Genomic DNA, 26591 nt, shown 5'->3' on the forward strand with positions numbered 1-26591 from the left:
AGAATTCAAAGTATTACAATTTGCTGTTCAGCAACATTTCATTTTCTCTCTGTTGCACTCTGCTCCTTGTAATTTTGCAGCTAGTGGAGAGGGACTACTGGTGATACATCCTGCAACCTAAGCAAGTGCCCTCAGTCATAGCTTTAGCTAGAGATTTGCTGGTTTGGGTCCTTTTGGGAGAGTCCAGCTATGACAAGCAAATTATTATTGACAACTCTGCATTGTTTCAATAGTGACACAAGCACCTACCTCCAAATCAAAGGGAAATGGAAATTTGGGCATATTCAAACTTACCAGCATTACAAACCTGTTGCTCAGGGCACAATTTTACAACCCTAAGACAAATTTCCTAAGAATCCAGAACATGTACACAGGACAGGGAGTTGTCTATGCAGGTTTATACCTATTCTATTTTTACTTTGATTTACCCCACCAGACCTTTACTCCATTGAGTCATCCTGCTACCTTGAGTAGAATGACTCACTGAAGTAAGGTCAGCAAGTTTTCTGTGCTCTGTTTGAAGGGCAGGGGTATTTTGCAAGCAATTAAATTTCTATGAGCACAAAGTGAAGTCAGTGAGATGTTTTCTCCACAGTTGCTGAGGTACTTTTGAAAAATTTCCATTTACTGGATCCACAGAATAATGAAGTCATAGGGAATTTCCCCGTGGCCTGTGATAGGCTTTGGATTAAGGTTGTGTAAGCAAAGCTGCTATAAAGCATTTTAGACTTAAAATGTAGACATCTAGTATAAGCGATTTCAGAAAGACAGCCTGTGACTCACTAAATGGAAGTTTGATGAACAAATTGATTTAAATAATGGGGATGTTGTTGAATACAGGTTAAAATAACATAAACAGCTCATGAAGCAGGAATTTCCATTGTGAGAAGAAAGGAAGGGAGGGAGCAATATTGACACAGTTTGGCTAATCAGGAAAAGCCCAGACCTAGCAATGCAATCAGGGACGCAAATCTACTCCTCAGAAAGTCCAGACCTAAAACCTGCATCAGTCAGCAGAGTTATGAAAGGTGATTTAATAAAACATTGAATTTGTTCTGCTGGAAGGGCAGGAAATAAGTCCTGTGATAGCAGATATTAAAGTGATACCACCATTGCTTTCCACTGAGTCTGTCAGCATTTGCTTTATTTTGCTCGTTCCCCATTTCTCTTGCAATAGAGGGTTCTGTAAACAGAGTGCCAAAGCACGAGTGTGCTCCCGTGTAAGTCAGGATAAATTACAGACCACGTTCCTCAGACATGGAGCAGTGGCAGCACATGGCAGTGTTATCACTCTATTCATCTGACATTTTTTTCCTTGAAGGAGCTGAGGTCTGAGGTTGAATTGGAGATCCTGGGAGAGACAGAAGGGCTCAATCTCTCCTTCACGGCCATCTGTAACAATGGGACCTTTTTTCCGCATCAGAGGAAATGCTCTCATGTGAAAGTGGGAGATACAGTAAGTGAAGAACGTATTCTCCAAAGACATGAACTTCATATAATTTAGGACACCAAGGCAGAGTTTGCTCTTTGTTAAAAGATCTTCCTCCAGACAAGTCACCAAAAAGCAGGCGGTATCTATGGCCCTCTTACTCTGTCCTGTGCATGCACTTCCCAAGCACCCTGCAGAGCTCCCTGTGCTCCCAGCAGCCCCATTCTCTCTTCCAGGTCTCTTTCAATGTGACTGTTAGTCTCTCTTCGTGTGAAAAAACCAGAAGGCTTATCAAGATAAAACCTGTGGGCCTCAGCGACGTGCTGGAGATGGAAATTCATCCCCTCTGCAGCTGCGAGTGCCAGGCCAAGGCCGAGAAGCAGAGCCCGAAGTGCAGCCAAGGGAAAGGCTCCCTGGAGTGCGGGGTGTGCGTGTGCAGCCCCGGCTACGTGGGGCCGCGCTGCGAGTGCCACGAGAGCTCGCTCGGTGCCAGCTCCTGCCGGGGTCCGGCCGAGCAGAGCTCCTGCAGCGGCAGAGGTGACTGCTACTGCGGGCAGTGCCTGTGCCACCCGTCCCCCTACGGAAAGGTCTACGGGCCCCGCTGCGAGTGCAATGACTTCTCGTGCGTCCGGCACCGCGGCCTGCAGTGCGCAGGTACAGCTCCTCACGGCTGCTGGGAGTGTCCCCGCTTAGGCCTCTATGGCTCACCCTTGGCTGGGAGCTTGGGAATTTGTATTTTCATCATATACTCAGTCGCAGTCAATTCAGTTTAAAGAGTTACTGGTTATGAATGGTCTTTAGACTTAAAATAGTGTCAGCTATGCCATTATAAATCGGAAGTATTTACAAATTAGGTCGTGCACTGTCAGGAGACAAGATCTGCATGGAGGGCTCCAGTAAAGAGAATGGAGCTGCACTGGCTTACAGACAGGATAAGCAAAAATCTGATCCTCTGGCTTAAAACTAGACATTCTGGGAGAGAAAGAAAGATGTTAGGAAGAAGAGTTGGAGAGAGCAAAATATTTTCTGTTAAAGAGAATAATTTTAAAGATCATCCTTCAGATTCTTTTTGAATTACCAGTGACTGATTTGAAGTATAATAAATGTTTTTGCAGGCAATGGTGACTGTGACTGTGGGGAATGCAGGTGCCACAGTGGATGGACTGGTGAATACTGTAATTGCACAACTGATACCAGCACCTGCATTGCTGAGGATGGGACACTGTGCAGTGGGAGAGGTGAATGCATCTGTGGGACGTGTGCTTGCACCCATCCAGCGGCTTCGGGCCAAACGTGTGAAAAATGCCCCCTCTGTGGTGACCCCTGCAGTTCCAGATGGTAATGTGGTGGCTTTAAACCTCTGATGTTTATATCATCCAGGTATCTGTTTCCTACACAGCCTCAGCAGTGTGTTTACTGCCATGTCTGTTGACTGGATTTACAGTCCAGAACCCAAGAGCTTCTCTGTCCTTTGAAGTGGGTAGTCACAACTCATACATCAACCATTCATGAGCATTACTCTTGGACAAAAGGACTTTATGTGAAACAATTAAGTCAGCACAGGTAAAAGTTTCCACCTCCACTGCTGTCCCTGGCTGTACAACTAATCAGAATGGTGGCCTTATCTGACACGTATATGGCCTCACAGAAGAATTTGGCATTTGTATTACCATTCTCATAAATATGAATGAGTAAGGTCATGTTGTCCCCTCAAGTTTCACACCTTCCCAAATTCATAGTCCAAATTCAGTTAAGCATGGCTAAATTGAAAAGGTGTAAGTATAAAAAACTGGATAATAGTTTGGGAATGAATAAATGGGTAGCTGTATGTCTTGTATAAGTTGGTGAGAAATTGATTGCCAATGGTGAAATGTCTTCTGTTCACTGAGCATACTCAATTTATGTAGCTTTCCTGCTGTGATGCAAGGTGCCTGTTATGGTGCATGACAGGAAAAGCAACCAAAAACACTCAGGTTATGAAGATGACCACTCTAAGTACACCATTGCTCATGCTTGTATTGTATGAGCTCTTGTAGGGTTGCAGTCCAAATGGAGCAGTCTTCAGCAGAAATTTAAGCTAGAAGGTGGATTAGACTTCACAGAACACATGTTTTTAATGACCCTGGCTTTGCCTTTTGAGTGCTGAGCAATTTAGGTTGCATGGCTCATGATGATGTCCTGTCTCCTTATTCAGAGTTGAGACCCATTTCTCTCCAACACCTGTATTTTTATACCTGTCACTGCAGTCTACAGTGTATCTGAGTGGAAAGCCATTCTATGATCTGATTAATTCATTGATCTCTTTCTGTTAGTGCTAAATTTGCCCTGAGAAAATGGAGCCTCTCAGCATGTTCAAAGAGAATTTCTGCATGCAACTCCTCTAAACAAAAAGGACAATGCTGCTGCTTTGCTCTGCCCAATTTGGCAAAGAATAAGAAATATAAAGTTACATGATAGGCATTACATTAACCCATTTAAACATGTATATTGTATGCAGTGTTGGATCTTTTCTTTCTGTTTCAGTGTCTTCCCATGCTGAAATGCAGGGCACAAAAAGCCAAGAGAGAGAGAACACTGGGAATACCGGGGAGGGTAACTGAGAGAGCTGAAAGACCCAGTCAGAGAGGGTGGAGATCAATGGCAAGGCAGCTGAGAAAGAGAGTGTAGCATGAGAAACATGGTGAATATGACAAAACCACCACCGATACTGAATTTATCTCCATGAGATAGAGGCTATCCCATTACCCACTCACTTTTACTATTCACCATTTCCAGAGCAAGGGATAAAGTCACCTCCATCCCCAAAGATAAACTCAGCAGCCTCAGCTTATTCCCATGGATATATGTAACTCAATACAACAGGAGATACCCAAGGGTTTTTTATGTTTTGTTGCAGTTCTCCTTTTTCCTTTCCTTTTTCCTCCCTTCTTCTCTCCCCTCTTCTCCTCTCCTTTCTTTCCCTATTTTTTTAAAATGAAGTCAGTCCTTCAGGCTGCTTCTCAGAGTCTCAGCCACTCAATGTGGCTGAAGCTATTTGTGAAAAACTAGCAAACACGTTTCCCATCAGAAATGTTCATATATGAATTCTGTTTGTCGTTTTATTTTCCATTTTTAAACCCTGAATTTATTGAAATCCTCATTGAATTTACAGGGAGATTTCTAAAGGAATTGGTATAGATTCTGTTTTTAAATAGTATTTCAATCATTCCACCACTGAATAAAAAATAATTTTCCTGTAAGTTTCATTAGTATAAATAGGATCTAAGTAATTCCTGAGACAAGCAACCATATTCAAGAGACAACTGTTGAGACACTTGGAAAGTGTTTTAATGCATTATTCAATAGACTTGCAACAAAGGCAAACTCATAGTAGGTGCCTCAGCTTGATCACTTTGAAGTCAATTTCAGATATTGTTCATCTGATAGGAATTCCTTCAGCTGATATTTAGTGTGAGGATATTTGCTGTTCAGAATTTTTTTTTTTTTTTAATTTTCAAAGTGGAACTTTACATGTGAGTAATCACATGTTTGATAGACCTACATTAATAATGTTGCCTGGGGTTCTGTCTGGTAGCTAACAAACTGGGAGAGAATAGAGGACAAGACAGAGCTTATCCACAGTACCTTTATTCAGGTGGGGTTTTTTCTCCTTTGGTTTTGTTAGGATTTTTTTTTTTTTTTTGTGGCAGTACCTATCATATTCCTGAGAACTGTATCCATAGCAGAAGACCTTTTATTTAGCTGGTTTTAAAATGCAGATTCACACATGCTGGCTTTTGTATTGTTGCTTTGTGGCAGGCAGAGATTGATGAGCTGCTGAATTATTTTCCACAGGAGCTGTGTGGAATGTCACTTGGCTGCTGATGACAAGTCACTGGGAGATTGCAGTGAAAAATGCAAATTGGTTGATGCAACTGTCAGCATGGAAAAGGGTCGGTATACTCAATCTTCCTCTCATGTGTGTGTGTGTGATTAGCAGGAGGTTCCACTTTCAGTAATTTTATATTTGAAAGTAGCCTTGTTTTTCTGCTGTGGAATTTTATTATGGGTCATAAGGGAATTACTGTCTGTCTGTGGCTCTTCTGAGGCAAGAAGAAAATGCAGAACTGGGTTGGTATAAGGTTTCCAAGTAATTAATTTGTCAGATCATGCCTATTTTCTAAGTAGTTTATGCAGGAAAGTATAGAATTTAATAGATACCAATCCCTGCAAATCAGTGATATATTAAAGTTCCTGAGTTTAAGTTATGCCTGTACCATGAGTTCCAGCAGGGCTTCTTCAGCCTTACAAATACAAAACCTGACTCCTGTCCTTAGGCAGATTCTTGGTTACAGCTGGTGACTAAACACAGCCCTTTAACCAGTGGCAAAGACATTTCTTGTATTCTGAAAGGCTAAGAACATCCTTCAGCTGTTTGCTTTAATTCAAAAGTGCCTTTCATCAATGGAAATTTCTGGAATAGGAATTAATCTTGAGTAAAATAGTACTATCAGGAAAAAAACCCAACAAACCCCACCACAATCCAAAAGAACCAAATCAAACCTTTAAAAAAAGGGCAATTTTTTTTTTTCTGTAAAGGAAGGTTCCTGCTCAGCAGGCAGCCTCTATTTATTCTAGTGGCAATTCTAGTCCCAACCCTATGGCACAAGCAATTGTTAAGTAAGGCAGGACATAGGCTAGTTATATCCACATCACAGATGTACCATAAACATTAAACAAGACAAATGTAAGAATGAAAATGAATCCTCATTCATTCATGTGTGCACATCTAAGGTTTGTATCTGCAAGCTGTTGGAAGCCCATCCAGAGCTGTGTGCATGCAGAAATGTCACTGGTGTACATCCTTCCAGCAAAGGTACACCTTTTGTTTTTGATGGCAATACTTCAGTACATATTTATAAATATAAAACTATCTTTACAGGCTTAAAAGACATATAAGCATTTGTATTGTATGTCTTCAGTTAGTAAAGTTTTCAAGTTGCTTTTGTAAGATGGAAGATATTTGTAGCTAGGAATATAAAATATTATACTTTTAAATATAATGAATGCTAATCAAGAGCAAAACCAGCCTTTTATATGGTTCTGTTCACATACAGAGGTCACAGGAATATCATCTCTTATTCCTGCATATTTCCTTTTTTTCATGTGCTGTGCTTGCCTGATTGGGACTGTCAGCTACTTCTTCAGATTTAAAATTTATTTACAGCAGTAACTGCAACCTTCATGTTCCCATCCAGATGCCTCAAAAAAAAAAAAAAAAGAAAAGAAAAGAAACAGCTGTTGCAAACTGTTTCATCTGAAATGCTTGGGTAGCCTCACCAAGAAGTCCTGAAAGAAAAAAAAATTAACCTTTAAAATAATAGCTAAAATATAATAATAGAATAATAACTATTATCTGAACAAAACCCACCAATCTGAAAGTGGTATAAGTAGCACACCACATAATATTTAAGACATGTTATTGAGCAACTTCATGGGGTAGTATACCTCTTTCTGGCTTATGTTTTAGTTTCTCTAATGCTTCAAGGCTTTTGGGGAAAGAAAAAAGTAAAAGCTCTAGGTTAAATAAAATGTTAGTGCTTCAAAAATTTTGTTTCTATTTGTACATGGATGTTGCAATACAATGACTGGAAGTGTGAAGCAACAAAAAAGCGTGGGCTTTACATTTTCCTGTTTCCTGGGAGTGCCCATTTTAGGCTCTGAGTCGTGCCTTTCCCCTCCCTGCTTTGGTTCTGTGTTTGCCAGGGGTTTCTTCTGCTGCTCCCCAGCTGCAGGTGAGGTCAACCCAGGGATCTGCCAGAGCATGGGGTGTCCAGCAGCTCTGTAGGTGCTGATGGCTCCACATCTGCTGGGCTTATCTCCACAGCAGGCACCACTTTCAAACTTCTATTTTCATTCACTTTTAATACTTGAACATTTAAATTAGGCTAATCACCCATTTGCCACATAGGTGTAGGAGGAGCTCTTGTTGCTCTACTCACTAGGCAAGAGGAACCAAAATTCCTAAAAGGCATCTCCTGCCAGCACCCCAGCCACAGGGCACCAGGCTGCTCCTGCCACAAGCCCAGCAGGGACAGTTATACTTTCCTTGGAGAACCTGAGTTTTTCCTACCCCATAGTGCTGACACCTCACAAATTCCCAGTGTAGCAGCAAAATGGGTACTGGAGGCTGAATAAACTTCTCTGTCAGCACAGCTCTGTTATGAGTCACAGTGAGGTGAACTCTGCTCAAAAACAGCATTTTGTTGAGCAAAAGGCAAACACGAAAGGGCATAATGACATTTAAATTTACAGTCAACATTTTTGTTGTTAAATCTTTTATAAATGTGTCTGCTATGAAACAGTCTTTCATGCTTTGTCTCCTGCTTGCCACTGTTACCTGATTTCTCCTCCAGTGTAACTCCAGTTATTTCAAATACAATTTAAATTACCAGAATTAGGCTGCAGAAGAGTGTGAAAATTCCCTGCAGAATGCAGAAGATTACACGGATGTAAATTACAGGAATTTACCTACGTAGGCAAATTTTTATGCTGATGAACTGCAAAGAACATATGCAATGGTCTCCCTTTAGTGATCCCTCATGCTAAAAATAATATTAGAAAAATAAAAATGCTAACCATAAGCTGGATTCTGAATAGCTTGAACTGGCATTTTCACTTTCATTTCTACATCATTGCACATAATCAGTATTCTGCTCCCCTTGCTTTCAAATTATGACATTAAACAAAAAATTACCATGTAAAAATAACTAATCTATGTACAGTTACTGCCTTCTAGATGATATTTGGTATATGCTTGCAAGTTTTTCTCCATTTTCAGGATAGCTAACAACTACCCTTATCCCTTTTTTTCTTCTTGGTAAGCAAGTTTTTGAGTTTTTGAGTCTGCTTGCTTAAAAGAATTGGGAAAGTACAAACATTGCAAAACTTTTGTCAGTGTTACTGGAACTGTGACATGCCAACAAGAGCCATAAGTTTGCAGTTCATGGCCTTTTTAACAGAATCAGATCTTGTTAAATCAGCAGGTCTAGGCTGCCTGTCCCCTTGGTAGATAACACAAGGTGCTGCCACCAAGGGCCAGCAAGAGGTTAAACACAAGGCTCAAATCAAGAGCAAGCTTCCATTAAAATCCAGCCAGCTAGGGTTCTATCTTTATAATAAGCAGAGAAGAAGCTTGGAGGGTAGTCAATAGTTCCATCTTTTCTATGGTGTTTAATAGTATTTTCTATAAAACCAAATCTTATTAAGCAGTATGGGGAAGAAAATAATAGAGCAAGCATTTTTTTTTAATGCAGTGTAGGTTTCTTTAAAAGGCTCTATTCTTGTCTGGTTTCTATTCAATTACTCTTCATATTAAAGTTTGAGGACTTTAAGATTTTTAGCACAATTGCTTATAAAATTTCATTAGGAGTTTTGAATGGGTAGAAAATAATGGTCATGACAATCATTTTAAAGAAATATTTGAGAAGCCTACTCTTTTTCTTTCTTCTAAAAATAAATCCTATGAAGTTTGACTAAAATGTATTGAAAAGCATACCTAGATTTCCAGTGACATCTCAAATCATGGACTATATGAAAACATAAACATTCAGCTCCAGAGGTATTATTGTACACAGGTACAAAGTATTTTTTCCTCTGAAAAATATTATATTATAGTTTCACTCCAAATGATGACATTTCCAGCTCTGCACTTGTACTCTCACTTTCTGATTGCTTATTTGCTTTATATTGTCCCTCAAAGTCAGCTTCCTTCTGTCTCTCTGTTCCCTTTGAATGAATTTTTCTCAGCTCCCCAGTTAGGAATAACCTGGAAGGAAAAAATGGGTTAAATTTTTCTGCAATCAACAGTAAGTGGAGGGTTGAATAAATGGGGTCAGGCTGTCATCTCAGGTCACTTTATCTGCTTCATCCAGAATCCCGTTATAAAAATCTCAGATTGGCAGTTTTCTGTTATTAATCTTTATTATCCTGTTATTAATCTTTATTTACTGTTACTCTTGTAGCAGTACTGGACACACAGTGACCTTTGAGGGGCCTATTGTGTAGGAAATGAATGGCAGCCCTTTTAACAGCACCCACAGCTGCTTGATGTATGTATACCTACTCCTGCAATATGATCTACAGGTGGCAGGAGTAGCTGCAAACCAAAGGAACATACTTTGTTCCACTGGTTACTTTGTTCCATAATTTGAGGCTATTACATTTCCTAGACATCTGCCAGTTAAGAGTTTTGGGAGCACTTCCAATTAATTGAAATTCACAGTACACTAAAGTAACAAGGTGCACTAGATGGTCAGTGCAGATTGACAACATCTGGATCAGTTCTTTGGAAATATAAGTGAAAAATCAGAAACTAAACAAAATTGGGATTGGAAGAAAAGCCATTAAATTTAGTAGAAATTCTGACAGTATTTTTGCTTTTGTCTTTCACTCTTTACCATCTGCAGACAAGGCTGTGACAAACATAATGCCAGCAGTCTCTCTGGTTATTAAAGGTTAAATTTCATTTGATCTGATGAATTACTTTTTTCCTTCCCTCTGCAGATTATTCAGAGGATAAATCCATTTCCTGCTCTTTGCAGGGGGAAAATGAGTGTATAACCACATTTCTACTGGCTGTGGATGAACAGGGAAGGACAGTCATTCACAACATAGAACAGAAAGGTAAGCAGTGAATATTGGTTTTTGTAGGTGAAATCTGATTTAAAACCACAGACAAAGTTAGCAATCTAGAAGCAGAGCTCTTTAAAGCAGCTTATCTCCTCCTTGTGTTTGTAGCTCTTCTCTGCCCAGCCAAAGATCTCCTCAAGTATTTATTTAATGCAATAGTGACATAAATAATTGGCCTTTCATGAAAAATGGCCAGAATGATCCTTGGGCTGTAAGAATAAGTTAATTTTTCAGCAATTTGTGCAGTTCCAAGAGGATGATACCAAACATCATTTGCATTATGTGATAAAACTATAAATGACTTTGAAATTAGATATACAACGGTGCTTGTGACAAAGGTAGTACTGAAGAAGCACACTTCTTAAACTACACCCCTAAATCCCTAAGATTCAAGTATTTAATGTAAGATTTTATCTTTATTAAATAATATATTATGTATTTTAAGTAGATTTGCCAAAAAAAAAAGATAAGAAATATGAAATATCTTCTTTTCACTTTTTCACTGACCTCAGTGAGTTCATTGATCTCTGTGTAATGGCCCACCCACAACACTACAATAACCAGTTTCACTGTCATCTGCTGTTCTGCTCCTGGACCATAAAATGTGAACTGGGATGAGACCTCAAGAAATTCTCTAGAAATGCAATTTCATTCATGGAACTGAAGTCAATATGGCACCAGTAGCCAGAACACCAGCCCAGGGCTCAAAACAGAGCCTCTCAGAATTAGTCAACTGAGGCCATCAAGCAAGCCAGACTGAAATGAATTTTTTAATGTTCTGAAACCATGGTTCAGAAGAAAATTTTGTAAAATGGTAGTATTCAGTAACTTTCATAGACAATACTTTTTAATATTAAAATAATCAAACTTCTTTGGGTTTTGGTGAAGCAAAAATTTCAGCTTTACGTCTGACCCTCTGAAATATTGTAAAATTTATTGCAGAACTTGAAATGCAAAATTCCTTCCAAGTGCACAGTCCAACATTTTCAACAAATGGGAAGGAATTTTTTCCTCATTGTTTTCATGAGAGAAATGCAGTTTCCTCTATTTTATCAATATCTTTGGTCACTTTACCCTGACATAGAGGGTAAATCTCACTAGAAGATCTCACTAGAATCTTTTCTTCTTTAACCCATTGAATATCAGTTAATTGAAATAGAGCTCCAGCCATAACATTGTAAAATTCATAATTTTGTAAACTCAGCCCTGTTTTTTTATAATTATATTGAGACAGGTCTGAAATCAATTTTCTGACTTTTCAGAATCTGTGTCTGTACCAGCAGTTGCTAATTGTCATGGTAAAAGAGCAGTGAAATAAGTTAACAAATAATTTTAAAATATTTTAATGCAATATTTTTCATCTGGTTTCACAAACCCTTTAGGAAGCTAGCAGAAGAAAAATAGCATGAACTTGAAGAAAAAAGTGTGCCCAGCAGATGAGAATCTCAGCACATCTCTTGACTGTTTTTAATTGCCTAAAATTTATTGATTGGTTATCCACAGTCATAACTGGTTTTGTTTCCACAGATTGTGCACAGCATCCAAATATCCCAATGATAGTGGTGGGTGTCACCCTTGCTATTCTTCTCATTGGCATTGTTTTACTTTGCATATGGAAATTACTGGTGTCACTTCAAGACCGAAAAGAGGTGGCCAAGTTTGAAGCAGAAAAATCAAAAGTTAAATGGCAAACGGTATGTGAAATATATTGATTTTATACAAGGTTCTTTAGTTTGGTTACATGATGCACAGCTGCCTTTAAAATTCTGGGTCTTGATTTTGTTCTTTTAAATGGATAGGTTTTGCTGGTAGGTTTTTGACACATTTACTATTCTATAAAGTAAAATTACAATTCTTTAATAGATGAAAATAATCTAGTGTTTCATCTCCTAGTTTAATTTCTTCCACATGTAAGAATGTGTAGACAACTGGTTGTTTATTAATAGTTTTTAATTAGTAGCCAGTCTTCCATTAATCCTAACAATGTTATTGTCTGCCTGTATGATTATCCAAGGGGTAGCCCTCTGCCTGTTTAGAGCTGTTTAGGAAAGGGAGGTTGTTCCTGGCCTCTGTCATGATCCAAGCTCACTCCCACCAAGGAGAAGTGAATGGAACTGTCCCAAATGCAGGGGAAAGGACAGAGAAATCCAGGCCTTGTTTTCTATCTATAGCTCTGGGCACCTAATGTAAGCTTGCACCACATGTTCCCTTTTCTTCTTTCTTTTCTGCCCTTGACTTTCTTGCTCTTTTGCAAAAGCTTTAAGGCTTCTGAGGATCTTTTCAAAAAAAGCATGCTGAGTAAGCAGAAAATGTGCTCACACAGCTCCACTCTCCTACAAAGTCCTGCGATTGCAACTTTTTCCAAGAATGGGCACTGTCAGCCTTTCAGCTTTTGACCTGGGAAAAATCACTAACTTACAGGCAAGGCCACCTGAGAATGTTTTCTTTATCCTTCAGGAGAGCTAGGTATGGTAAGATGGAAGGGAAGGATACAGTTGATAGAAGCATTTAATTTTCTTTTCTGTCACAAAAGTAAAGGATAGGAAGTGATTGGTGAGAGGCCAGAACAGAAAGCTCAGGTGAGACTTGCCCTTCTCCCAGCACATAGTAGGTATTGTATGTGTCAAGAGCACCATGACAAGTCACACCTAACTGCTGAGACACTCTGTGGTTTTATAAATGTCTAATTGACAGATTTGATACACACATTTTATCAGACACATTTGATGAGGTATTGTTTGATGATGTGCATTACTTTAATCTGGGAGGCTGATGTGAAGGGAAGCATGTTCCTGAGCCCAGGCTGGTTTGTGATGCCTGAATTCAGATCAGTCTGGATTTCAGTGGCTTGGAACACAAGTGAGCTACCAAAGTCCTCAAAGATCCATTACTTCTATACAAACATTGTGTGACTCCCATTTAAACAGTTTTTGTTTGGGTTTTTGTTTGTTTGTTTTTGTTTTGTGTTTTTTAGGAAACAAATCCACTGTACAGAGGCTCAACAACCACTTTTAAAAATGTGACTTACAAGAACCAAGATATGCATAAAAGACCCATGGCTGCAGGCTTCTATTAGCACCTCCAACACTACAAACTTAAGTTTTACTGGCAGGAAATCTAAATCTAAACTTGTTTCTTCTCAGCTGATTATGTGATATTTGTTTACAAGTTGCAGTGGTATAACCATTCTGTTAGAGAATATATATCTTGTGTTGGGACAAATAAAGATAACATATTAGTAGTAAGGGTTAGTAGAAGTGTTTTTTTAAATGACCCTTTATTGTTACAGCCCCATCTTAAAAAAATGACATAAAAATAATTTTAATTTTTTCTTTAATATTGAGGATTCTAAATTATCATGTAAGCTTATTTTTTGTTAAATTAGATATATACAGTGAACTTCATAATTCTTTGTTCATACACACGATCTCATAAATTAGTGTTTAGGAATGTATTTGCGCCTGTCTTTGTCGGTGCAAAAATTTTGTGTGCTGATTTAAATTTAGAAAACATTTTGGTTTTTTCATGAATGCAGTTTAAACTACTGAGGATTGAGCTTTCTCATTTCACCTGTGTGACTGAATAGTTTCTCACTGAAAAAAAAGTAGTGATATTGCCTGTCTTCTGTAAATGTAAGTTATACAGAAACACTTCTTCTCTAATTCTTGTTTCTTGTCCTGTTTCTCTATTTCTCTTCCTTGTTGCTCTTTGATGTTCTTTAAGGACCTAGGCCCTGGGATTATCTCAGGGAAAGTTAAATCAAGCCAATCAAGCCTTATTCACCTGCAGTTGTTTTCTGCTCCAGACACAGACTGCTTTTTTTTCTATTTATTTAAATCTAGTAAAAAGGATACAGAGAAAAAGATAAATATTTGTAAATTAGAGACCCCAGTAGACACACTTTTAAACCAGAGGATTAGCAGAACTCCATTTCACCATTTACATCCCATAAATGATTTGGGTGCTCACAATACACCTCACATGCTGGGCCCTCACACAGAGTGGCTCAGGAGCCCTTTTCATGCAGAGATGTTCACACAAAAGGTTTATAACCACACACAAAGACAGTACTTTTTTGTTGATACGTCCATAGTTGTGAGGTTCTTTCAATGCCCAACAGCCAAACTGCTTATTCTTGTGCATAATAACATAGTCAGTACTTTTGGGCTGAGTTGTTTGGTTTTAGATTTGGCTTGGTTTTTTTCCCCCTCAAACTAAACAACAAAAAGATCTATGGATTTCACTTAATATTCATTTCCATTATGTTAATGAGGAATTAAATCTCCATTTTAGCTAATAAGAAATGAATTGCAATTTTTAATTGTAATCTGTTAGCATGCATAGCACTGGATAAAGAAAGTATAAAAGCAACTAACATGCTGGCTAAGAAAAATTACAACATTGGAGTACTTTAATGTAACAATAATGAACTTTATTTTTTAATATCACTTTTCAGCTGCATTTTTTTGCTACTCTGAAACAGATGGTTAAAATGTGCTTATGAAGGTACTTAGAAATTAAGACTCAAAAATCAAAGGTACTTTGGCACTGTTATAAATGATCACATACATTCCCTAAGGTAAATAGGGAGTTTGATCTGAAAAAGTATTGATCTGAATGTATTTGATCTGAAAAAGTTGATGTCCATTTTGTTATAAATATTTACCAAGTCTGTGCAACTTCAGTCTCCATATCCTCCACAATTTCTGGAATTGAGACTGGTATATTAGCTAGCTCTGACCCATGCCTGTTTTAGGGCCTGATCCAAAGCCTACTGGAGTCAATGGCTACAGATGTGGATCTAGTTTCAGTGAAACTATTAGTTTTGGCTTACAAAAATTGTTTTGTTTAAACAAACTGGTTAATACTGTCTAATAGTGAATTAGAACCTATATGCATATATCTGCACAAAAAGAAATAGTATCAGATGCCTTTGGAAAGAAGGTGATGCTAGAACCACCAAAATTACAGCAGTGTGATGGAAATGATAGCTGTGATTAAACTGGAACAGATTCACATCTGTGTTCTGGTATTCCTGCATATCTCACAGTGGAAACTGCACAGATAAAGGCTCACATCTGTGGCCCTTCCAACCACTGGACTCCCACAGATGTCAGTTCAAGTTACATGTGGGACCAAATCCTGTTTTCCTGGCACATGGGTAAACTCGTGCCATGCAAAGCTAGCCCCTGAATCTGCTCAGATTCCACTTGGGTGAGGGCTGCCTAAGGGACTAGGGAAATCTGGATTTTACCCATGTAGGTTATCTGTTACTCTTTTATTTCTCATGTAGAAATATCAAATCATAAACTTTCTCTGAAAGAAATTAAAATTTTTTATTACTTTTCAAGTAATAAAAATCTATACTGTTTATTAAATGCCTTTTAAATTCTGTTTCTGAGATCTGATTTTGCTGCTCACTATTAGGGCTGAAAGCCTTTCTCCTGTAGGCTGTCCATTTCAATATTCCAACACATCTCAGCCTTCAAAAATTAATAACAAAGTGGTGTTTGCATTTCATATCAAACACTTGGTGCTCTACATTCCCTGTTCCTACAGAAGATCTAATTTCACAAACCTTCTCACCCTCTTCCCATCACTTGTGTCTTCTGATCATCACCAGAGATCTAATTTGTTATGTTTACAGTCCAATTGCTCCTCCTAACAATCTCTCTCCAAACTATCAAAGATGTGCAGGAGCCAGGCAGGATGATTTGCAGTTTCCCTGCTGTGACTGACAGTACTATAAATTTTCTGTGCACCTTCCAAATTGTCAGGATGGAAATCACTCAAACAATTAAGAATTCATCAGAAGAGAGAAAATAGAAGGACTTTGGTGAGGAAGGTTTCTATTATTGAGGGACATCAACTCAACTCATACATATGAACCATCCTTTAACAGCATTAATCTAGATCATAAATTTTGACTAAACTCCCAGGTTTCAAGAACTTTGAAGATCTCACTTGGCATTCATCCTAGAAACAAGCGTGGTATTCATCCCTTTTTTTGAACTATATCATTTTCATCTTGTAGAATTTTTATCAAAGTTCATATTTTTCTCTTTTTAATTTATTTTCCTCTACCAAGATATAAGTGAGTTTTTGTGTGGTAAGTGGGTGAAAAAGTCTTTCTGCTGTTTTCACAAACACTGTTTTGACCTGAGGCTGGACCTTGAGATTGGCCAAAACATTTTTTAATAGTAATACTTCTATTCACTAATGAATTTAATTGAATAAAAGAATAATCATCAGCAATTTTATGGTGTTTGTCTATCTCATACACCGTATAGAATAGTAATTTCAGTAATGTATGTTAAATGGATAATTTTTCATTTGATTAATAAAAGGTGCATGATAATTTGTATTGTAAATGTCCAGATTGCATTCGAGTTTGTTTTGTAATGTAACTAGTGGGTAATAAGCCTGGGATACAAGACTTGGGTGTCAAGTGCAATATTCTTCATGCTTCATCTGCCTTTATGTAAAAGTTCAAGTTTGTTATGGAGTGTGTATAAGTTATTGGCCTCCAAAACTTATCACACTACATACAATCTAAAAATAAAAAGAAACAAAATTTTAGCTTCATCTTTTTGAAAGAAACCAGTAAATTATTCCATTTGTTTGTGTAAAAAGGAGTTATTTGACCTTGAATAAAGATTGTAAAATTGAACCATTTTATAATAAGGTGGGGTTTTTTTTTTCATTCTTCAATTTCCATTTAACCCATGTTGTTATCACTGTTTTCACATGTTTTCACAAATCTTAGCAAATTTTTCATGCTTTGGTATACCTTAGGAATTCTTTTCCTCCCCACTTCAAAAGACAGGATATGAAATTTAATGTCTAGATTTTTTTCATTTGGGATCCTTTTACTTTTCAAGGAAATGACTTAATGGATGAATGTTGCAAGCAGCCTATTTCTGGAACACTGATTGATGACATATGCCATTCTTTCTTTCTTTAGAACTAGATGATCTTTAAGTTCTCTTCCAGCTCAAACCATTCTATGATTCTTTTGTACAGATTTCTAAATAGCACAAGTTACTTAAAGATAAAGATCTACCCATTATGTCAGGGGAACAGCAGCAATATCTTTTTGGAAATACACAGCAAAGTGCATATTTTCTCTTTAGCCCTTTCCTGAACGCTGGTTCATAAATCCTCTGGTATGAGACTGACTCTATGTCTGACTTACCAGAAAGCAAAATAATGAAGATAACAAAAAAAATCTGTCTACTAATTTGTATTGAATACAAAGTAAGGTATCTAACACAAGGATTATTTCACCTGAGAAGAAATTGGTTAATGAAAGAGGCAAAGTAAATTTCCTTGGATTTCCCCATGCTTATACTCTCTAATGAACACAGTAAGTATTTTATATTAGCTGTGGGATTTTGGAGTCTAATTTTGGAGCATGTAAGCATGGCTGAGAAAACATGATCAGCTCTCGTGGGAAGGAGTGTACAAGGTGCAAAGGCACACCCTCTCCCAACCTGTGAAATCATGTCAGCACTGAGCAAACATTATGTCCTAGAATTTCTGCAAGCATATATATTTGTTCCAAGTGTTACACCCAGTCAAGATTTTTTCCAACTAGACTGATAGTACTTTGTTAGTGGTTGTCTGTTCTTCCTGAGCTGTTCAGAGTCTTCTAGTAAATCTAGAGTGTGATATTAATAGCTTTATTTTGGGAACACATTAGGCATTCTTTTGTTGGCAAATCTTTGCAAAAACTGCTTCATTCTTCTGTTGATTTCACAGCAACAGTACTAAAAAGAATGTCAAAAAATGACTGTGTTACATTGAAGGATGAATGGCACAGCAGGTGTAGTTTTGCCAAGGATCTCAAATGGAAAGGATAAGGAGAAGAAAGGCTTTGAGAAACAAAGAGGGATAGGACAGAGGCAGCTCTGGCCCCATTAACCATTTATGTTTTATTGCAAGTATTTAAATAATGGATTTTTTCCCTTCATGACATATCAAATGAACTACACGAATATCTGCCTGCTATTGAATTTGATATAATTGCCAGTCAACAGCCAGTCTGACATGCTAGATTTATAGTAAAAGTAAAATTTCTATCTATTACTAAATCATATACTATAACAAACTATTCCAGACTTGTGCCAAGTGAGCATTTACTGGGGGAAGAGGGATGGAGAGCTTGGAGAGGTAAGAGTTCACCTGGGGATGGCTCTTGTGGCACAGTAAGTTCACATAGGCAGTAACTCTCTCCATTTCATGCCTGAGAAAGAGCTGCTGCTATTTAGCAGAATTTAGAAGCAAAAACTCATAGTAATGCTCTTGTCATCCTTTAAAGGAGTTTTTCACTTTAAAAAATAAGTTTCTAGTCTAAAGCTAACTGGCTAACAAATAAAACTAAAAAGTCACATTTAGGGAAAAAAACCCACATTCTGACTAATGAACATAAAACTGGCAATTTACAGCTGGGGATTTGACTTAACCTGAAACTGGCCAGTACAGGCTGTTCTGTAAGGTTGTGTTAACCAAGGTGAGCTGACAGGGACAGAAACTGCAGAGCCTGGTGGCTGCAGCAATTACCTGGGAGCATGAGAGACTGGAGTGGTGTGACAGAAACACAGAGGTGGTGCTGCAGAAAGGAAAAAGGGTGTCACTGCTCATGGTTGGGATGTGTCACAGGAGGTAGGGCAGGTGGGAGCAGAGCCTGTAGTGACTATATCCAGATGAAACATGACTGGAAGAGCTGATAAATGAGAGTAGTTTTGTCTCTGGAGTAAGAAATAAAACTTATAAGGGAAAGGGAAGGTGAATGTGCTGCTCAGCCTAGGGTTAGAGTTATACCTAGGGTTAGGGTTCAGAAAGCCACAAAGGCCGGAGCTCCAAGCACACTGCAGCTACAAAAAGCATGCCAAGGGGAACACAGAACTGCCAGAACATGGCTCATTCCACAGCTCTCTGCCTAGCACCAGCCTCAGCCCAAGGCTGCTGGGGAGTGGATTCAGGATGCCTAGGAACTGTAACTTTTCAGATCCAAACAGGATGTTGGACAGTGCCTCCAAAAAAGATGGAATTACGGCTCACTGGGCACTGCTAATGCAAGGAATTTTGGGCCTCCTTTTTCTTCCTAGGTGTTCTCTGGTTTGGTATTCCCACTCTGGCTGATAGGGGAAAAAATGAGACCTGTCTTCAGACTCCAGATTATGAGCAGAAATTACCCTGTAAGGAGGTGCTGAACCCATGACACACTGGATCTGTGTGTGTGCCATGCAAAAGCAATGGGTTTGTAAGGAAGTTGAATTAGTGTGAATTTAATGATGCCCTTTATTTGTGGATGCAGGTCACGAACACGCACTGGATTCATAACTTTGTATAGATCTCACACAGAAGGTGAGGTCCAAGAAAAGATAGGGGAAGGAATTAATATTTGTGGAGAGTACCTAAATAGCAAAGGCAGATCAGCTCAAAAAAGTGTACATGTGTATATATACATAAATAAAAATAAATAAAAAATAAATATATAAATAAATATAAATATAAATATATATATGTATGCATAATAAGAAAGATAACAGGCCGTTAACAAAGAAATGAAGAAAAAATATTTACAGAAAGTGGGTTCCCGACAGGAAATAAAATAAAGAAGCCAAATCAATACAGCAAATGCCTTAAAGAAGACAGACAAAGCTTCAAACCTGAACCCCCCATCCCCAAAAATTGGAAAATTATATCATTTAATGAGCAAGGTATTATTAACTGCCATGGAGTTTACTTCAGAAAATGTTGCCAGTCATGTTGGTTCTACAAGCCATTATTCCAGCCAAGAATTCTTATTATTTTAAATTAATAAATATATCTTAGCTATAAATAGCCAGGTCAGTATGCACTAGAAAGGATTTATCAGTTTGGTGAGAACAAAATTGATTGAGGACAGTAAAAAACTGTTTAGTCAAAGAGAAAGAAGTCAATAGCAAGTAAAAATAGCAAGGAAAACCAGTTAGAATTAATTAAGTTGCTAATTTGCATTTAGCAAAATATTTACAAAAATACTTTGAAAAGATAATTATGCATAATTAGAATGTGATTACTTTGATCTTGCTGAAATCAGCAGAAAAATCCAGTTGTGCTCCTTCCTGCAGCAGCCTCATTTTTGCTCTGTGGCACTATTATTTTTAACTGTTCTATCATGAACAGAGCTGAATTTCTCGGTGTGACCCAGCAAGAGAGCCCTTTTCTGGAGCTCAGCACTCAAAGCAGCGGACTAACAGTTCTGAAGAGATCTAGACATGTGTGACTGGCCAGATTTTCATAAAGGGCTCATTACTAAGCTTCTCTCCCAGAATCTGAAAATTTCAGAAGGCTACAGCTTTCCTGAGAAGAGGGACACCACAGGCCCCTGAGAGTTACAGCCCTTCTGCCCTGCAAAGTCAGATCACTCGAAACCAGCTTCTGCAGCAGTATTTCCTGCTGTTTGCTCTGTCAGACACTTTTATCATTTGTTAAATGGGGAGAAACTCCTCCACTTATCTACTTATTTCTGTGTTTATTTTCTCTTGCTTCTCAAGTGCTTCTTCTACCAACCAACAGAAAAAAGGTTCCCCAAGCCCAGAGGCTTCTCTTTTCCATCCTTCTATTATGATTGAATTAGACACGGGGGAGCAGTCTCAATTCCAGCACTGCATCTATTTTTTTTACACTTATGTACATGTTTATATACGTACTTGTCTGCTATGCATAAAGAAGATGCCAGAAACATGCTTTTTGCAGATTAAAAACAAACAGTCCTGTGGATTCCCCTAAAGTTACTCTATTTTTATCCAAGAGGTTCTGCTTTTGACTCTGCAAGACTGAAACTCAGCTCAAGGGGGGCAATTCTTGCAAATATTCTGACTATAGAGATGAACAAAATGGAAGACGGCAATTCTTTTTCTCCAAGCCCAAACATAAAATGACTTCGAGGTCAAAGCTGACCTAGCAAAAAACACAAGTCTCCAAGTGGGGTCCGGGACAGCTCAGGTACAAAACAGCGAACCTGGGAGCACGGAGTCTGCTGACGGTGGCCTGCCACCGCCAATGTCTCTATGTGTTTTCTAGTTCTTTTTAAGATAAAAGTACTTGGGGTACAGGCAAAAGAAAGTAGGTGTTTTCAGATGGAAAATAATGTCATTACAGAGTATTTTGCCCATGTGAATCCACAGTTTTGGATTCACATGGCAGTAGGCAGCCGGCCCGAGCTCCACGAGCAGCATTTCCCGGAATGACCTTCCCCGCAGGCCTCCCGGAGCCGCTCGGGGGGAGCCCGCGGGCCGCCCCCCGGGGCCGCCCCTCCTTCGCCGCCGGGGTGGGATCGCCGCTCTGCCCTCCCCGGGGCCGGGCCGCCCGCTCCGCTCCCGGGGCCGAGCGGCGCGGAGCGGGGCAGCCGCGGGCGGGCGGGCGCAGCGCCGGGGCGATGCCGGCGGCGCGGCTGCGGCTCCTGGCCGGCTGCCTCCTCCTCCTCCCGCTGCTGCTGCTGCTGCTGGGCGGCCGCGGCGCCGCCGCCCTCGGCCGGGACGCGGTGCCTTCCCTGCGGAGTGAGTGACGCCTCGGGTGGCCCGGGGGTGGGGAGCGGAGCGGCGCGGCGGGCGGGGGCCCCGGGCACAGCCCCGAGTCCCGGGCGTTCCGAGCCTGCCGCCGTGCGGGACCGCCGGGCTCCGCCGAGCCCCGGCGGCTCCGAGCGCTCCGGGACGAAGGGCCGGGGGCTGCCCTGCTGGCTCTGCTTCGCGCCCTCACTGCTCCTTATTCCGCTGCCCATTGCGGTCCTCCATGCGCCCGGAGAGAATAGCGATAGCTTTATCCTCATTTCCAATAAATCCCTGTCACTTCCTTTATTATCACATAAGCAATTCTCTCTGCTTTTTTTGGAGGGAAGGAAATGGGAGGTAAGGAGGAAGGAAATGAAGCTATCTTGTTCGCCTAGTTTTGTTACAGCCGTTTATTCCCGATTAGCTGTGTTGAGCCCGAGTAAACAGGAACTTAGAGGTGCTGGTCAGCAATTACCTCTTCATCTGGGGCTGAACATCAGCTCCAGGCTTCTCTCTGGGAATACGTTTCTTGTCCCCTTGTCCTTGTGTGGAGGGGCGTGGATGTAGAGAAGTGGATCTGTTCTAAAGACTTCTCTTCACCCATTCAGTTTCTAAAGCATAGATTATCTCCTTTCCTCTTGGAGTCCTGTGGGGCCGCTGCGCTCCGTTGCAGCTCTTCAGCTGCAGGACTTTGGGCACAGACCTCTCCCTGACACCAGGAGCTTTGTAACAGAACCCATCTGTGTGAGCAGCTGTGAAATGAATAGTGTAGCCTTGCAAGCTCAGAAGAGGTGAGCCTGGAGGCATTCCCAGGTTTGATGTTGCTCCAGTTGTCTCATTGCCCCACGTAGAGCTGAGCTGGAGCTCGTGGAGCTGTCACTGAGCCTGCCATCTCTCATGTCTTACTTCTGCGGTGAGCTGGCTGTTTCCTGGCAGTCTTCAGGCGAGCAAGCTCAGCTCTCTTGCCAATTGCATTTTGTGTGTGGGGAATGGAAACCACATTTGGAAGGGGGCTCAAGAATTATGGTCTGGCTGTTTTGGCACAAGTTGCCCCAGAATGAAAAAGGGACGTTATTCTCAGAAATCATCCAGATGGGTTATTTGTGTACACTGGGAAAGAACTTTATCTTTTCTCAGCAGTTACTGCAACTCTTAAGGGCCTTACAGATAAAGGCTTTCAAAGGTTGAGAATCCTTCACCTCAGGGTTGTGGTCTTGCTCCCCTCACCCCAGGAAGGTGCTGTTTGGGAGATGCTGCATGCTGTGGATATAGATAAACTTCCTCAAACTCACAATATACATGTGGATCCCAGTATCCTGGTGAATTAATCTCATTTATCAGAGTTTACTAGTGCTAACATCCCAGTTTTTAGTTACCTGGCAAATTGACAGTGTATTTTCTGGTCAGCAAAGATAAGACTGCTGTGAAAAAGACGTACTCATAGTGTGAGAGGCTGAAACTCTTTCTGGCCATGTAAATAGAGACACCTGTGTTGCCCATGGAGGAGTGGATTGGATAAGAAGGGTGAAACCAGTACAAACTGCAAAACTTCACTGGTTTTCACCTGCTGCCAGTCAGAAGGGCTTGCTCCTGCTCCATCAGACTGCCAGTTTCTATAGCCATGGGGGAAACAGCCACTGTTAGCAGTGCCACAATCTGCACTGCCACCTCTCTGTAAGTCATAATGTGTTCTATGCAGAATCTGTGACCAAAAACCTCTCCATAATCCATATCCTCTCTGTTCTGCTTGTTGTATGCACATTATATTGTTGAGCTGATCTCCTGTGTGCTTGTTAGACAGCACTGTCACTGTGCTGCTTGAAACTTCTTCCTTTTTTAGGGCCACACCTAAGCTCTATGCTCTAAACTCAGACATAGCATCTGAGTGGTCATCTGCATCTCATATTTCATTTGTGGGCTCTGTCAATTTGAAGGGATTTTTTTATTGTCATATTTAGTGCTTCAGTATGCTAGGTGTAGTGAAGTACAGAAAGATGCAAGTATGCATGGCAGAAATTATTACTGTAAAATTTGAAGGCAAAATGGAGGTGCTGCTCAGGTTCTCAACACATAATCTCCTGAGGCATAAAATATCTCACATATAATGTGAACAGAACTTCCTGGGTTATTTACCCTTGGATTTCTGAGTGAATCAAGTTGCTGAGCTGTTACAGACTTATATTTTGCTGATTTCCAGTTCCTCAGCTGCCCTCTTCTTTTCAGTCTATATGATCAGTTAAACTTTTGCTCCCAAGACATTAAACAGCTGACTTTTTTCACATACTTACAACATGATGTCACATATTTCAGTGAATTTCTATGTGATTCCAAAAAATCTGGGATGTCAGGCTAGCCCCACAACATCTGCTCTTGTGGAAGTTAGTCACAGATGGCTGAACAATATGTATCAAATAGGAAAGACATACTTTAACCCTTGGCCACCAGTTCTAATGGCATAGAGAAATCCTGCTATTCCTGTGTCCTGTTGACAATGCAACTCATTTTCTTTCTTTCTCTGTAGTTGCAGAGTAAAGAATGAATATGGCAATGTCACTCTTAAAATATTTAGCTTTTACTTTAATTGCATTCTCCCATCTACATTGGGAATTATTTTGCAGTATACAGCATGACTTGCTGTATTACTTAAACTTTTTCTCTATTGTTGTGTCCTTTACTCTGTCTTGGTGAGCAGTGGCTTTTTTCTTTAAACATGACTGATGTTTTTGGGCACCTCTTGTTTTTGTTTGAGATTATTTTTGGCTATCCAGCTTGAGAAGTATTATCTGGTTTTAGTTTTATGAGCTTGTAAGTAGCCCACATGTTTTGAAAAATCATCTGGCAGTAAAATTAGATCAGTACTCCTTAGTTTTTTGGAGTGTCAGTTATTCTGATGGATATTTTCAGTTTTCTTCCTAAGTGGCTGCAATTAAAACATTTGTCTTTTAATAATATTTAATCAATTGCAGAATTCTACAGACTGAAAGTTTGTTGTGTTTTCTTCCCCTTGCAGATAAAGGGATATTTATTATCCAGAGTGAAAATTCCAGCTTGTGCATTAAAGTGGACAGAGCTGGCCTTGTTCTGGAGGACTGCAGTCAGCTCTCAGAAAAGATGTTATGGAAATGGGTGTCCAACCGTCGTCTTTTCAACATCGGCAGCAGCACCTGTCTGGGGCTGAACATCAGCAAACCAGAGAAGTCGCTAGCTATGCTTGAATGTGATTCAACTCAATACTCCTTGTGGTGGAACTGTGATGGAAAAGAGTTAGTTGGTGTGTCAGAGTTCAAATTAGCAGTTGAAAACAGTAAATATATTGTGGCCAAAAAAAAGTCTACTTGTCAATGGAAACAGTATATGTCCTATGATGAAGATCTTTGTGAACATCCATTCCAAGGTAAGAATAAAACTTTGTTGTAGAAAGGTTAGATGGGAAAAGTTTTAGAAGTTCTGGGTTGCGGTTTGGGCCTCAAAGTTTGTGGGTTTTTTTATGTGCAGTGGTTGAGGTGAGCATACCACACAATTGATGTTCTTTTGTTAAATTGACCCCCACACCCACCAGTATCCTTCCAAATCAGGAAATGCTCATTTCAAACCATCTGTAAAATTAGAAGGGTTACTAAGGATCTGCTGTTGCCTGTGCTGCAGTTTCCATTATCAGATAAACCCAAAGAGAGATAAGAAAGGATTTGGAGTTCCTGTCACTGAAAATCAGTCTGTCTTTGCAGTGTGCATGGACCAGTGTCTGCCATGTTCTGCACCTGGACTCTAAACGTGCCAAACTTTGAAACAGAGATCAGAAGTTTGATAAATCCTGCTGTTCAGCTAGTGTGTAGCTGTTCAGCTAAGGTGTAAGAATGTACATCAAGATCCAGGTCTGCAGACCTGAACAGTTTTCTAGGTTTAAGGACTAAGATAAACCCACTGACTTCAAACAGCAACAGACAGCCTGTACCTTGACCCCTTCCTCAGCATTTCTGTAAGAGGGAGAGGCCTGATGTTTGCACACTGTCTCAGACTGAAGTTGTTGATTTTCCCCACTTGAACTGGGTGTTTGGGTTCCAGATCTGGTCTTAGTGGTTTCCCCTGTAGATGTAACTCAGCCTCTGCTCTCACCAAACTCCTTCTTTGAGACCTGTAATAACTGGGAAAGTACTACAGTGCCCAACCTCTTTTTTAAAGCCTAATGGAATTCATACTTAAGACCAGACAGAAAAATATATAAATCCATGAAAAGTCATAGACATTTACCATGTACACACAGTGAGATGGAAGTAGACCTGGTTAAGCTCTTTTATTGCAACATGTCAGAGAGGTGAGGAGAGGATCAGCATTAGGCAGGTATTTCTAGCCTAGTTTTAGGACCAAAATATTGAATTGTGTTGCTAAAAAACTCTTTCAGGTTCTGTTTTCTACCTTCTACCACAACTCATGCACATGCAAAGGCAAGCCAGCCTGTTAGTCCACCAAGCAAAGGGTGTGAGGGATAGCTACCTTCAAAATAAAAAAAAAAAAATTAAAATATTTGTAACTGTAGTAAGAGGTCTGTAGCAATTGAATTTGGTTTCTTGCCAGGACTGAGATAATCCCTCTGTAGCTGGAAGCATGGTAGCAGGCAGACAGAAAAGCAATCCTGATTTATTTTTTGACCTGTTCCTTGTATTTTCTGTTCATTCACATCAGAATGAGATTTGCGATGTGTAAACTGCTCTTTTATATGTGCACAGCCAGCCATTAACTCTAGAAACCTCTAGGAACTTGGCAGTATGTATTGATTCTGTAGTTGAAGGACTTTGGTCTTAAAGCTATCAGTGTGGAATATTTGATAAACAATTTCATTCAAAGAGTGGTTGTGGTTCTTTGACCTTTTTTAGAAGCTCTGAGATTTAGGAGACACTCACTGAGGTAGAGCTTTTACAGCTTTCAGTTGCACTGGATTCTCTCAATATTTTGGT

At 39.8% G+C, this 26591-nt stretch overlaps 2 protein-coding genes across 3 annotated transcripts in view; both read left to right on the top strand.

Annotated features, from left to right (window-relative positions):
• The window catches only part of ITGB6 (integrin subunit beta 6), a 32332-nt gene extending 15563 nt beyond the window's left edge, over positions 1 to 16769 (top strand). The window contains exons 9-15 of one of the 2 annotated variants that reach the window (XM_054277648.1): positions 1322 to 1456; positions 1666 to 2083; positions 2545 to 2767; positions 5264 to 5361; positions 9974 to 10093; positions 11627 to 11793; positions 13074 to 16769. In XM_054277648.1, the coding sequence (XP_054133623.1) occupies positions 1322 to 1456; positions 1666 to 2083; positions 2545 to 2767; positions 5264 to 5361; positions 9974 to 10093; positions 11627 to 11793; positions 13074 to 13175 (1263 nt within the window). In that variant the 3' untranslated portion in view covers positions 13176 to 16769. The remainder of the gene's footprint in view (positions 1 to 1321; positions 1457 to 1665; positions 2084 to 2544; positions 2768 to 5263; positions 5362 to 9973; positions 10094 to 11626; positions 11794 to 13073) is intronic. The other variant, XM_054277649.1, reaches the window with a different exon arrangement.
• Positions 16770 to 21527: 4758 nt separating this feature from the next.
• Positions 21528 to 26591, top strand: part of PLA2R1 (phospholipase A2 receptor 1) — a 34931-nt gene continuing 29867 nt past the window's right edge. The window contains exons 1-2 of the mRNA XM_054277774.1: positions 21528 to 21648; positions 24650 to 25033. Of these exons, the coding sequence (XP_054133749.1) occupies positions 21528 to 21648; positions 24650 to 25033 (505 nt within the window). The remainder of the gene's footprint in view (positions 21649 to 24649; positions 25034 to 26591) is intronic.

This window comes from Melozone crissalis, unplaced genomic scaffold, assembly GCF_028551555.1.
Source record: "Melozone crissalis strain CALT ecotype California unplaced genomic scaffold, PUWL_Pcris_2 ptg000023l_1, whole genome shotgun sequence".
Classification (NCBI taxonomy): Eukaryota; Metazoa; Chordata; class Aves; order Passeriformes; family Passerellidae; genus Melozone; species Melozone crissalis.